Raw genomic sequence first — 13040 nt, 5'->3', positions numbered from 1 at the left:
GAATAAAAAAAGAAAAGAGAGGGAGGGGAAAAAAATGCAGTAATTCGAGCTGAGTGGCCTCGGATGCGGTGGGCATTCACCGCCTCCCTTTTACCTGAACTGGGCGGCAGGTGTCACACGGAGCCCCACAATGCAATGCGGGGGACAAAGAGACCACTATGAAAGGATACAATCCACACAAGCATCCCTGCGACAGATATTGTGGGCAAACGGCCTCGCTGCTGTATGCTCGGCTCAAGATCGGATGGATAAAAGAGTATTTGAGCGCATCGTGTGTAAGATATGACAATAAGAAGCTCCACGGGGCTGCAGAACAGTCTCCTGCTATAAATCCGGTGTCAAACGTCTTCATTGGGAGACTGCAGTAGAACTGGGAATGATGGTCTTTGAAGTGGAAACGCAACAGGGACACCAGCAGATTCAAACTTGTCAAAACAGAGTCAAACACCAATAATAGTTTGTTATCATGATCAATTCAATTTCACATCTATTAAAAAAAAAACACAAACACACACTGTCCACATTAAATGTACATTATGACTTTATTTGGAAGAAGCAGAATACATGAATTTTATACGTCAGCTGATATGGCTGTAGATCCAAGAGGTGAACTTGTTGACCCTGGTGTAAACCCCAGGTAGGTTTGGTCTGCCACAGCCAGACCCCCAGCTGACAATTCCAATCAGAAACCAGCGATGCCCCCCTGGAGCCTGACAGGACAGAGGACCTCCTGAATCCCCCTGAAATAAAAGAAAAGAAAAAGAAAAACATGTAGAAAGAAGAATTTTCTAAAATAAATAAATAAATAAACAAACACCAGCTGACTATGACAAAGACTAAATGCAGGTGACAATAAGTGATGCAGTCTGAAAACTCACCCTACAGGCGTCCCGCTCTCCTGACAGGACCCCGGCACACAACATCCGTGGAGAGATGGGGCCGTAGCGCTTCTTACACTCTGTCTGGCTCATCATGGACACTTCTGCTTTCTGCAGCATGGAGGGCAACACCTTATCTAAAGAGGGGGATGGCGTGCTGTTAGGCCTTGCAGCTGACATAACATTGTGTCTGATAAACGTGGATTAAAAGAAGCAGAGAAGTGAGGATGATAAGAACAGATTGTACTAAAGAAAAGAACAGCTAAAGAAAATAAGGGAAACAGCTCATGAAAGAGATGACAGATGAAGAAATTATAAATATCAGGAAATTGCATTCTATACAATTTGCTTTAAAAACTTTCTTCTCTTTAGTTAATCATAATTGTCTATTAATGCTGTAAATTAAATGTTGCATATTACATAACATCACGGCTGTTTAAAAAAACTGTTTCCATAGAAACATTTGTCCTGTGAGTGTCTTCCCAGCTGACTAAACAATCACAGAGACATGTCCATCACACACCCTTTCACTTTAACCTAATCTCTTATCAAATCCAGTTCAGTCCTTTCCTGGTCTGGTGTGGCAATTATTAATTATTTCATAATGAATTAAGCAGGCAAAACGCCTGGAAATCATTCCAAAGTGTGGCCCAAACACCACGTGTGGCCAATTAAACAAAATATCGATACTGTGGGTCAAGCAAACACAATCCTCTGTATAACATTTGAGGATGGTTTAGTGATATGGGCACGTAAGTATTATAAACTTCTAATAGAACAGGGTCACTTGTGTTTATTAATGATGTGACAGAAAATAGAAATAGGTGGATGAATTCTGAAGTGATGGCTATACTGTGTCCTCAAATTTAGACAAAAGTTGCAAAACTGATTCTTTATAATAAAAAAAAAAAAAGACCTCTACTATTACCTTCAGAAACAACCCTGCAGTGCATGCAGGTGAAGTTCAATATTCTGCTGGATCATGTCAACCTGACTGAGAGGCAGTTTCGACCTTGTAAAACATCCCAGAGTCATGTGTTCTCCTGTGACTGACTGTGAACTCAGGTTGTCACTGTCTGTAGAAAAGTCTGCCAAGTGTTAAAACTGTGCATTTTATCATAGTTGTTAATTGGTTAAATTCCATTTGAGACTTGAACCTCTAAAAATATAGTTCAGAATAAAAAGGTGTAAATCTTTATTTAGCTTTAGATGTAAATACTGCCAGTAAAGGATGGAAATCTGCAGTCAGCTATAAGTAGTAATTAACGAATAAGTTTAGAAAAATAGGTAAAGATCTTAGTCACATATTCAAGGCCGAATTATCCAATGGACATTATGGGCACGGGCTCATTTGGAGACTAGTGGGGCCCACATAGGCCATACACCAAAGTTTGGACATAAAACAAAATGTACATAAAAGCCAGATAGTTACACCACAGTGTATAGTGTATTGCTATTGGTACCACTGGCTGAGAGATGTTAGAAATGTTGTTTCACACTGTATCATTCACAATTTTCACAACGTTGCGCTGGGGAAGGGGGGCCCGTGGGACACTCTGGGCCCAGGGGCCTGTGCACTTTTAATCCGTCCCTGCACATATTACACTATTTACTATCAATATTTTGTTTTCTTAAACAGGAAAGTCACTTAATTCTCTTCACCATATTATTTACCATCCTCAGATCTGTATCCCCACCCTGTGACGAAGCAGCGGTGGCTGTCAGTGACGGTGTGGGAGGAGGGCGGTAGGCACACAGGCTGGACCAGCGGGCTGAGGGAGGATGGCCAGGCCTTCTTCAGCTGCAGCAGAGCAATGTCATAATCAAACGTGTTTGCATTGTAGTATTCATGCACTACAATCCTCTGGATCTCTGCCACGTATTTGGCACTGCCTTGTGTCAGCATGCCAATATGAGCACTCCAGTAACGTGGGTCAGAGAGTCTGCAGTCAGAAAGACAGAAAGGAGGATCAGGGATTCTAAAGGAGCATTAAAGCCTGTAGTGGCTTATTAGTGTATATTATTTATAGAAGATATAACATCATGAAAGCTACAGAACACAATATATTTTAGGTCAGAGTAAAGAATTAAATCTATAATTAATAAATGACAACAAACTTGATCATTAGTAAAGACAGCTTACCTTTCTTTGCTGAAGCAGTGGGCAGCTGAGATGAGCCAATCAGAGGAAAGGACAGAAGCGCCACAGTACATGCTACCAGCAAAATGAAGGCTAACCTGCCAAGGCCACTCCCCTTCCACAGAGTTCACTCCGCCCACAATACGGTCAAGACCTGTAGAGGAGTCTATCTTCTTTGGCGGGAAGGGATGACCACAGGCTGAGGACGACAACGAGATGGATTTAGATTTATATTCATTTTTCTTCTCTTTTTTAAACAGTTTGTTTAAGTGCATGTTACAGGGGTTGAACTGGAGAAGTGGTACGGGCCACCTCTGAAAGCTGACTACACACCCCAAGTGCCACCACAGGTGACTGACAGGTCACTGGAGGAGGAGAAGAGAAACAACTTTCCAGGTAAGCATCGAACACCAGTGTCGATATACCGGTATGGAGTGAGAGACGCAATCCAGTACCTTTCAATGTCTTCCTGCTGCAACATCTGACTCAACTGAATGACTCAACATGCAGAACTTGATCGGAAGTTAGATCCATTTAATTTGATTCAGGTGTATTAAAAACCTGCTGGATTGCGGCTCTTGTAGGACTGGAATGAGTAACCATGTCCCAGTTTGTCATTCTTAAACATATTGACCTTTGGCTGTACTTTTGATTCCATGCAAGTACAAAGGCTATTAACACAATGTTAACCTGAAGCTATGTCGCAGCTATATTGTAACACTAGACTAGCTTGGAGCTAATGTGGGAAGCCGTTTCATATTTAGTTTTCAGTGAATGTGTAAAGGAAATGTGTATTTATTTATACCTTAAATTAGTCAATCAAAACTTTCACATTAGATCAGGAAATAATAAAGTGCTTAAAAATGACCTCAATATCCAAATTACTTAGCACTGGTGATGCTAAAGCTCCACGATCTGCTTTCTTTTAAACATGCTAATAGCAAGGCTGCCAGGTGATTTTAAAGTAAGGTACAGCATAAAAAACTGGGCAAATATACCCTGCAACTGTCACGAGTCTCTGGACTCTGTTGTCTGCCCTTCTGTTCCTTCTCTTTTCCCCCCATGTGTCTCTCCCGTGTTCGTGGGCTCTGACAGGTTCCTACATCACAGCAGCAACTCATCATCAAGCAGTACATCTTCTTCAGTTCCTTATTCAGTCAGTGCCAGATTGTTGAACGTACAACATGTGATATATCTGATTTAGTACATTTGCAAACACTGTGTCTTGCTCGCATTGTGAGGTCTAATGTAAATATTGTATCTGCAGTAAACCTGTTCATGCCAAGGAGCACATTCTGGATCCAACCACAGTCACATCCCTGTCACGAGTCATGTCTGCATATATAACTGTGAAAAAAATCAGCTGAATCACCTTTCTGTCTTTCTGCCTGCCATTCAGTCTGTCAGTGAACTTCCCCTGTTTCTGAATAAAACTTCTTGACTGCACAGTTTTAGACTGTCTGCTCTTGGGCTCCACAGTCCTGCAAGATTTTGACAAGGGGAAGGCCCCTAACGCTTACCAGACCAGACTTATTCTGTTTTGAAAGAAATGAGTGATTGGAGTGAAAAGAAAGGATGATATTTCTGACTTAGGGAGGACACAAATCAAGCTGAAACAGACTCCAGTCCCAGCATCAGCAGCCTTTCCAAACGCAGTCATCCATGCAATCCATTGTGATCAGGCACAACGATTCAGCCTACCAACCATCACCAGACAGTAAACCAGAACCGCATGGATGAAAAGCCACTGAGCCCACTAAAATCACATCAAGTGCTATAAACTGCACCCCAAAACAACCAACTTATTTGTCGTACAACATAATAATAATAATAATCAACTTTATAATAAAAAACATAATAATCAAGTATTTTTTTTTCATTTCATTCAATTTAATTTAATTATCTTTCTATGGATCTTTTTGAACTTGGGACGTAATGTTTTTGCTGGTTTGTGTTTATTTGACTGTTTGTTAGCAACTTCTGGACAGACGTTCATGATTATTTTCTGACATGGCTATTGGTCTAACCTACACTCCATTAAGTTTTTGGAGCGATCTGGATTATCTGTGAAGGATTCTTTATCATTGCGAGACAGGGCCATATTAATTATATATGCATATAACTCCTTAATAAATGGTAAGTGCTAGGCCAAAATATACAACAGAAGTTCCCAACAGGTTTTACAAGTAATCAAAGAGAGACCTGGATCCTGGCAAAATTCTAGATACTACAACTCCAAAGAGGACAAAATAGGGGATCTTATGAATTTTCATCACTGCAAAAGAACAAACTAAGTTAAAAACATGCAACGAACACCACAATATAGGCAAGACACTGTGGATTTATTACAAGTAAATATAGGATTCTAATAGTGTACATATTAAATAAATGTAGGACTATAACATAAGATGGAAATCACAGTATGGGTGGAAATAAGCTGCTTGGTGATCCCCATCTTTAACATACATATGTTTTATTTCATGTCTTTTTAAGGTGACCACACTCATCATAACAGTGTTTACAGACGTTTTTATTAGAAAGAGGAATGTAATCATTTCCTTTTTTAAAAAGAAAAAACTCTATGGCCGACCCATGTCTCGGCTGGCACCATCATTAGTACAGGATGCTGAATGTGTTTGTTTGTGTCACAATGTGGCTCCTTCCCTGTATACTGCATACACTATGAGCGTGCTATACACCTACTCTAACTACTTTTGCTGACATGCTGAGTCATCACCATGGCTGGCAGCTCTCCCGCCACCTTATTAAAAGTCAGACCTTTAACATAGTGTTTGTGTATGTGCATGTACGCACGCGCATGTGTCTTCAACATCAGCAGAAGATCAAAGGCATCACCTGAGACCCCTTCATGATAAAATAACAGCACAGGGAGGGCTGGGCTCGCCTCTTTGTTCCTGGTCAGCAGGTTTGAATCTCACTGCCCTGCAGATTATAAAATGACTTCTTTCACATGAAACCACATGAAGGAGCTGGCAGATGCCCCGCAGTGTAGTGGAAGCATAATTACCGAGTGCTTCATTAGGAGCACAGGATTTGGATACGAAAATGTTTTTGGTGGTGTTGTGACTGCCACACAGTCATTGTGGAAGTAAGACAAACAATGAAGGAAATTCCTGCAAGAGGATTGAAAAATATAGTTGACATGGCAGCTAAAGGACACAGGGAAATGAATTTCTGAACTAAGCTTTGATTGACCTGATATTGACATATCTTGATGGAAAGTTTGGCAGTCACATAGTTTTAATTTACATAAATGAAAGCATCACATTTCTCGGAAAAACAGCCTGCTACTTCAATGATTCCATGATGCCAGTAATGCTAATTACTTTCTGGAGCATCAAAACTCTGACAGCTGATCTACCTCCAGTCATGACTGTTAGCTGCTATTTTTACACCAGCAGAACTATGAGTGAAAACAATTTAAGTTTACTTGCTTTTCTCTGTAAATAATCTCCCTGAATTTTACAAAAATGAACTCATTTTAGTTTGATCAAAGTATTTCTTTTTAATTTTTTTTACGACAATTAAACATACAAACATATAACACTACCCCCACCCCATCCCAACTCTTGGTACCAGATCTTATATAAATCTTAACTGTGAAAGAGAGAAAAAAAAAAAAAGTACTGTACACACTATACGAATTTAGCTCAATAAAAATTGGTTTTTAAAATTTTCTTTGCCAAAGGGCCAAAAGAAAATCTTGAGATGCAGAGAATGGTAATTTTTTTGTAGCCATTAACTACTGGGTAAGATAAACTGTTTAATGCTCAAATTGTTGCATAAGACTAAGTTATACATTTTATACGTTAAATATTTTCAGAAAGAAATTTCAGGCTTGACAAACATCTCCTCTTTGGATTCACATCAAAACAGACTTTTTATTTAAATAAATGTGCCTGCTGAAACCATCCAATGTCTTTCTTTCACTCTGAGCATTAAATGTGCTCATGAAACAGGTCATGTAGCATACTCACCACAGTCCACTTCATCACTGTGGTCTTGACAGTCAGGAACATCATCACATTTTGCATTCTTCTTCAGGATGCAGGATCCACTCCTGCACTGATACCTGATTGCAGAGCAGGTGGTTTCTATCAAAACACAGAGCAATTATTAGATATCTTGAGAAAATTTTTTTTTAGAAATATACATCACATGCATACCCTGGGTGCAGTTGTTTTCATCAACACCATCACTGCAGTCTTTCTCTCCATTGCAAACAAACAGAGGGTGTGGAGGACTGTTGCTCCCACAATTCATTGTGGGTCTTGCTGTAAAGAAATGCAGCAAACACAATTAAATACAAGCTTACTGTAAAACTTTTACTCAAATGTCATGTGTCAACAAAGCCTCACAGGCTCACAATCAAACATTCCTTATTGTTTTAAGGAAACCAGTGATGTGTGACTTGTAAAGCAGCTCACAGCAGAAGACTTCATCGCTCTCGTCCTGGCAGTCGTCCAGGCCGTCGCAGAGTCGACTCTTCTCCACACACAGTCCAGTGGTGCACAAGAAGTGGCTCTCTGGACACGCTGGTGAACAAAGACCAGGAGAGAATACAGTTTTATCTTTAGGATTTAAACACAGCTTTATGTCTGGTGTTAGAGTGAAGCACGCTTTTGACATGCAGTGTTTACGTTGGCTGATATTGTAGCTGCTGTAGGAAGCCTGGAAAGGCTGAGAAGAGCTAAGTGAGCTGCAGCGAAACTCCATCACTGGGTTCTGATCAGGAATCCGAAACACTGTGTGATGTCCCACATAAATACCGCAGAAACTGTGGGAAGGGGAACTGTCATTAACAATAAAATCCAATAAAACACATTCAAGATATGCAGTGCATTTTCACAGCAGTAGTAACATACATGACTTCATTGACCCTCCACCAGCCGTTGTCACAGCCCTTCATATCCTTTGGTTTCAGTGCATAGTTCTGAAACTGAAGTGCAACTCCTAAATTTGAGTTTGACGTCTGCAAAGTAGCAGAATATACTGTCAGTAAAGCCCAGCAATAACCTAGAGGTGTTTATTTCTCAGTATGTTAGATTATTTACCTTAAACTTCCAGGTACAGGAGCACACTGGGGGCAGCAGGCTTGGATGGAAGGGACTGAAAATCTGACTGCCTACGTCGGGCTCTAAATGGGTCTCAATATGAGACATACATACTAAGAAAGACACAGAGACTTGATGGTTAGGTTTAACCCAAAGCTAATTACAAATACACAGCCATAAAAATTCAAATGACACATAAATAATAACTTCGATACAATTGTGGACTTATAAAATATTAAATGTGGGCCACTGCTTTGAGTTTATAATGTAATTACATAATTTTACAGGAACCCATGAGGTAAACAGGAAAATGTGCCATACTTTCCTCAGTGATGGCCTCAAAGTGCCCTTTGAAGCTCTTGTTCCCATTTGTCATTCTGAAGGACAGCAACATGACGTTGGACGTGGAGACAATGGAGAAAGAGCTGGATACTGACTCACACAGCCTGCCGTACACAGACACACATGATCACATGCAGCAGTGTAGCTTCTTTGAAAAAGAAAAAACATCATAAAGTGTCATAACATTTGTTTTTGGTATTTTCTTTCTATCTTCTCAACCCCTTAAAAGTGGTAAAAAAAATGAGTTCAAACAAACTGCAAAATGACAAATAATTATTTGGATACAATAACATGGGTGTCTTTTGTACTTATATATGCTATATATGCATTTCCACTCTATAGCAAGGGGTGATCCATTTTACTGAAAAAAACAAAACAAAACAAAAGACAACAAAGAAGTGAGATTGCTGCAGCCTCACCTGTGCAGAATGCGCCCTCTCATGGGCAGCAGAGCATCGTACACAGTGAGGGCATCATTCACACAGTCTGTGGGCTCAATAAGGAATGAGCTAACGGTCAGGCGGATCAGAGAACCAGGGATGGAGGTGAGTTTTACGTGACAATTGACACCACCCCACGATGAGAAGACGTTTAAAGGAACGCTGGTCCCGGGAAGATTGGCATACAGCTTATCTACACACTGTGAGTCTGCATCAAAGGGAGAGAAAAACTTCAAATATTAGATAGTACAAACTCTATTCAGCCACTTGAGGTCAGACCTACCTGCTGTGCTTGAAGTATAATCTGAACGCTGAACACCTGTAACAGGACAGAGCAAGCCATTTTGGTAACTGTGCAGGATGATAAACAGACTTAGAAATCCAAGAAGACACACAAACCATTGATAAGGATGGAGTCTATATCGACTGGAAGGCCCAGCAAGTAGCCCACAGAGGATCTGTTCTTCAGGCTGGTGTACACAGAGTCTCTGAGAATGGCCTCAATACACTCCTCGCACATTGCTTTGCTCTTTAGTTGGGGAACTATAAACACCATCCAGAAATGCACCAGCACACCCCCCTTATTGTTGTTACTTGGAGGGAAGAACAGAAGTAAGTAAATAAAAAGTGAATCATTTCAGTCAACTGAAAAAGAAAGCAAACTATTTTAATCATTGGACATCACTTATTAAGACATAATAAAAAGATAGATACCGTAGATGAAAAACACTGCAAACAATATTCTACCGTTTTTCTTCCTTTAACACAAACCAAAGCAAAATGCAGCAGCAGTGTATGAAAAACTACATATCCCTGTGCTGCAGGTAGCTACCACTTTATTAACAGATTATCAGCAAATGTGAAAAAAATAAACAAACAAAAAAGAACAACAAAGAAATAAAAGAGAAAGACAACCTAAAATGAAAAACTAATAAATAAATACATTTTGACAGCTTCCTGGCCTGAATAAATCTGGCCTCGCTTTAACACAATGCCAAAGAGGAAAGACAACAGCAATAATCTAAGAGAGGCAATTATGTAATGTTGGAAGGGTTGTAGACTATTTCCCATCTATAGACAATCATCTTACAGCAAGAACATTTATCTAAAGGTGGAAACATGTCAGAGTAGATGCCAACATCCCAAAGTGAAGGTACAAGATTAAGTTATGTAAATCTCTGAGAAATGGTCAAAATAAAATAAAATAAAATAAAATAAAATAAAATAAAATAAAATAAAATAAAATAAAATAAAATAAAATAAAATAAAATAAAATAAAATAAAATAAAGATGCACACCAGACTCTACAGGTCTCAGTATAATTAAAATATGATTAGAAAAAGTCTAAAGAAGTCTGGATTGTTTGGAAAAGCTGTCAAGAGAATGAGAAAAAGAGAAAAAAAAAAACCCAAAAAACATGGTAGTACAGCTCAGATTGGCAAAAGTGCATCTGAACAAACAAGACTTCTGGACTTTGTAGTCACAGTATCTGAACGCCTTAGAGTTATTGACCTTATTGTGAGATCCTCTGTGCACCAAGTTAGCATCAAACCTGCAAGAAATCTGTCTGACCACCAAAACGTGTCAGAATTTGAGTCATGTAACAGATCAATGATCCCAATCATAGGAACAAATCTACAACAGAATGACTGAAAAAATACCACAATGAAGGTACTTCAATCCTCAACAGTCCAGACCTCAGCCAAGTTGGGACCCTATAAAAAGCTATTCATAAACAAATGCTGAAAACCACATTTACTGAAGCAAAAAGGGTAAAAGGACCAGAATGAATCCATAACAAGTCTGATCACATCATACAGAAAACTCCAACTTTATTGCTGCTAAAGGTAGGTTTAAAGTATTGAATCATGGAATGCATTTAGTTGTTCTGCTTCTGCACCTTGGTTTAGTTTTTCCTACATAAATGATGAATATGAATGTTTTATATCTGATGTTATATTTACCTCATTTTGAAACCTCAAAGAACATGTGCTTTCATTTTCACAACTGTAAATCATTGTTTTAATATCAGCTGGAAATCTTTATGATTTATAATGAGGATGACTAACAAGTCAGCTGTACCTTAGGTCTGAAATGACAGCTTGCTTGTAGAGTCTGGCCACTGAGGACATCTTGTACACACTGCTCACCTACGGTACACCAGGTAATTAAGAATCTACTCCTTCAGATCAGCACTAACCATTATGTAAGCAGTGTGGTTACACTCATACATACCACTTGTTGTATTTTGTTTGCCATGGACACAAACTCATGGGACTCCGCCTGACGGTACTCTGGGATAAACTCCACATTGACAACACGGAGCATTCCAGCAAAATATGCTCCACTATAACTTTCCCTGCGAACTAAGGACATCAAGGCAAACACATAAACAAATAATAGGTCATATATCTTTAACATAAGGTATTTCTAAAATCTGCATCATGTTCTGAAGACATATTGCATTTTTTTTTAATTAAAACCGAAAACTACAAAACCTTTCACTTACATACAAAGACCCAGAGCAATGACCATAAGATCAACATCACCACAAACATCACTGCAGTGATGATGACAGCGATGTGCGGAATGTTCAGTAGATAGGCCAGCAATCTCTTGAGTCCTTTGGGCTTCCGTCTAGTCTTCCTGTACATCCTGCGCAGCTTTTTCAGAGTGTGGTCCACTGTGGCCACCTCCACCGAGACATCTGCGATCTACAGTCGATGGGGTGGGGGTGGGGGTACAGTCACATACATAAAATCCAATAAGGCCCCTCCAGAAGCGCTTCATTATTCCTGCCCTTTCAGTTGTCACCTTGATATGTTGTAATACTATTCAGAATGTGGCAAATGGTGCTGAAATAATTTGAAATGAGCATAAAAGTGTCTGTAGCTTATCAATGGTTTAATCTTTTAGAGCAACGGTGACTGCAAGGAGACGCTGACTCTCTTGGAGGAGAAATGTCAAAACAGCGTTACCACACAGCAGCTTGTTCATCCATTCTTTAAAAATAAAACATGGCTCATAATGTTTAACTGTCTATTTAATTGTTCAACCAGAAGTAATGTAAACTCATGAAAATGATGCTGATTTACTGGTCCAATCAGCTCATGACAGGGAATATCTAAAAACAAAACCATTTCTCAGATGTAACACTTGGCTCTCATTGAGTTACCCAACATGCATGTATTATTCATTCAGTGTCATCCCATACTGTGCAACAGTCACTTAATCCATCACAAGTTAGCGGGGTATTGATTCCTACTGGGGAAAAAAGTTAATATGCCTTACATATTTTTAATAAAAGGAACAAGCTAACTGGTGCTACTTACAAGCTTTAATATGTGAGCAGACTTGTAGGATCAGATATAATAAAGTTCTGATGTTCGAATGAAGAACTTCTGATTACATTAATATGTACAACTAGCCGATGAGCATTAAGTTATGAACAAAACGGTACGTCTGAATACATTTGTACATGGTCTTGCTAACATGGTCTCATTAACAGATTTTACTTTTAGTGTATCTGCGTCTTAAGTGGAGATGGCGTTTTCAGAGGCTCACATGTAATTGGACAGTTTAGTCAAAAGGTGTTTAAAGTGCAAACTGGAGCTTTTCCTTCATTCCTTCATCATGCCGCAACCTAGTTTAACCCATGTGAAAAAATATATATTCATTTGGCCTTATTAGAAATGGGCTATACTGCCTTCACCTGTATTTTCTGCAAAAATAACGACTTTTTTTTAATAAGCAACTTTGCCTTTGTTGGAGTAGTTTTTAACAATATAAGGAATGGGATCCTATAATGTTAAACAATCACTTAGGTAGATAGAGTTTAAAATCTTATTCAGCTTTCATATACCTTAAATATGTTAAACTCAAGTCCTGCATTGGCAGTCAAACATGCTGTCTTCAGCATATTTATAGCATAGTTATTTAACAAGGCATTTTTGGCAGTGCAGTTCTGCATGAAAAACATCTGTAGTTCATTTATTAAAAGTATTTGCACTTGGAAGCTGTAACTGTGAACCTACAACATGCAGTCTAAGCAGCACTCAGTAAAAGTGAAACATCATGAGCTGCAAAAATAAAAGCATCATCAGAGATAGCAGGAGGATAAGGAGAGGCCCAGTCAACAGTTTGGTTCATTCTCAGGCAAAAAGGG

General features: G+C 39.2%; 1 protein-coding gene across 1 annotated transcript; it reads right to left on the bottom strand.

The window, feature by feature from the left end:
* Window positions 1-578: 578 nt before the first annotated feature.
* tmprss7 (transmembrane serine protease 7) lies at window positions 579-11583 on the bottom strand (the record flags this gene model as incomplete). The annotated part of the gene is made up of 17 exons (XM_079260144.1): window positions 11385-11583; window positions 11111-11241; window positions 10958-11025; window positions 9275-9468; window positions 9159-9194; window positions 8855-9083; window positions 8415-8539; window positions 8094-8206; window positions 7905-8011; window positions 7680-7816; window positions 7467-7574; window positions 7206-7313; window positions 7017-7133; window positions 3022-3217; window positions 2553-2821; window positions 879-1015; window positions 579-740 (listed from the first exon to the last, which is right to left on the bottom strand). The coding sequence occupies exons 1-17, from the start codon at window positions 11527-11529 to the stop codon at window positions 579-581; spliced, it is 2382 nt and encodes a 793-aa protein (XP_079116270.1). The 5' UTR covers window positions 11530-11583.
* Window positions 11584-13040: the final 1457 nt, after the last annotated feature.

The sequence above is a fragment of the Telmatherina bonti genome, assembly GCF_933228915.1.
Source record: "Telmatherina bonti genome assembly, chromosome: 20".
NCBI lineage: Eukaryota > Metazoa > Chordata > Actinopteri > Atheriniformes > Telmatherinidae > Telmatherina > Telmatherina bonti.
Note: the sequence above shows the minus strand (reverse complement) of the source record. Positions and strands in the feature narration are given on the sequence as shown.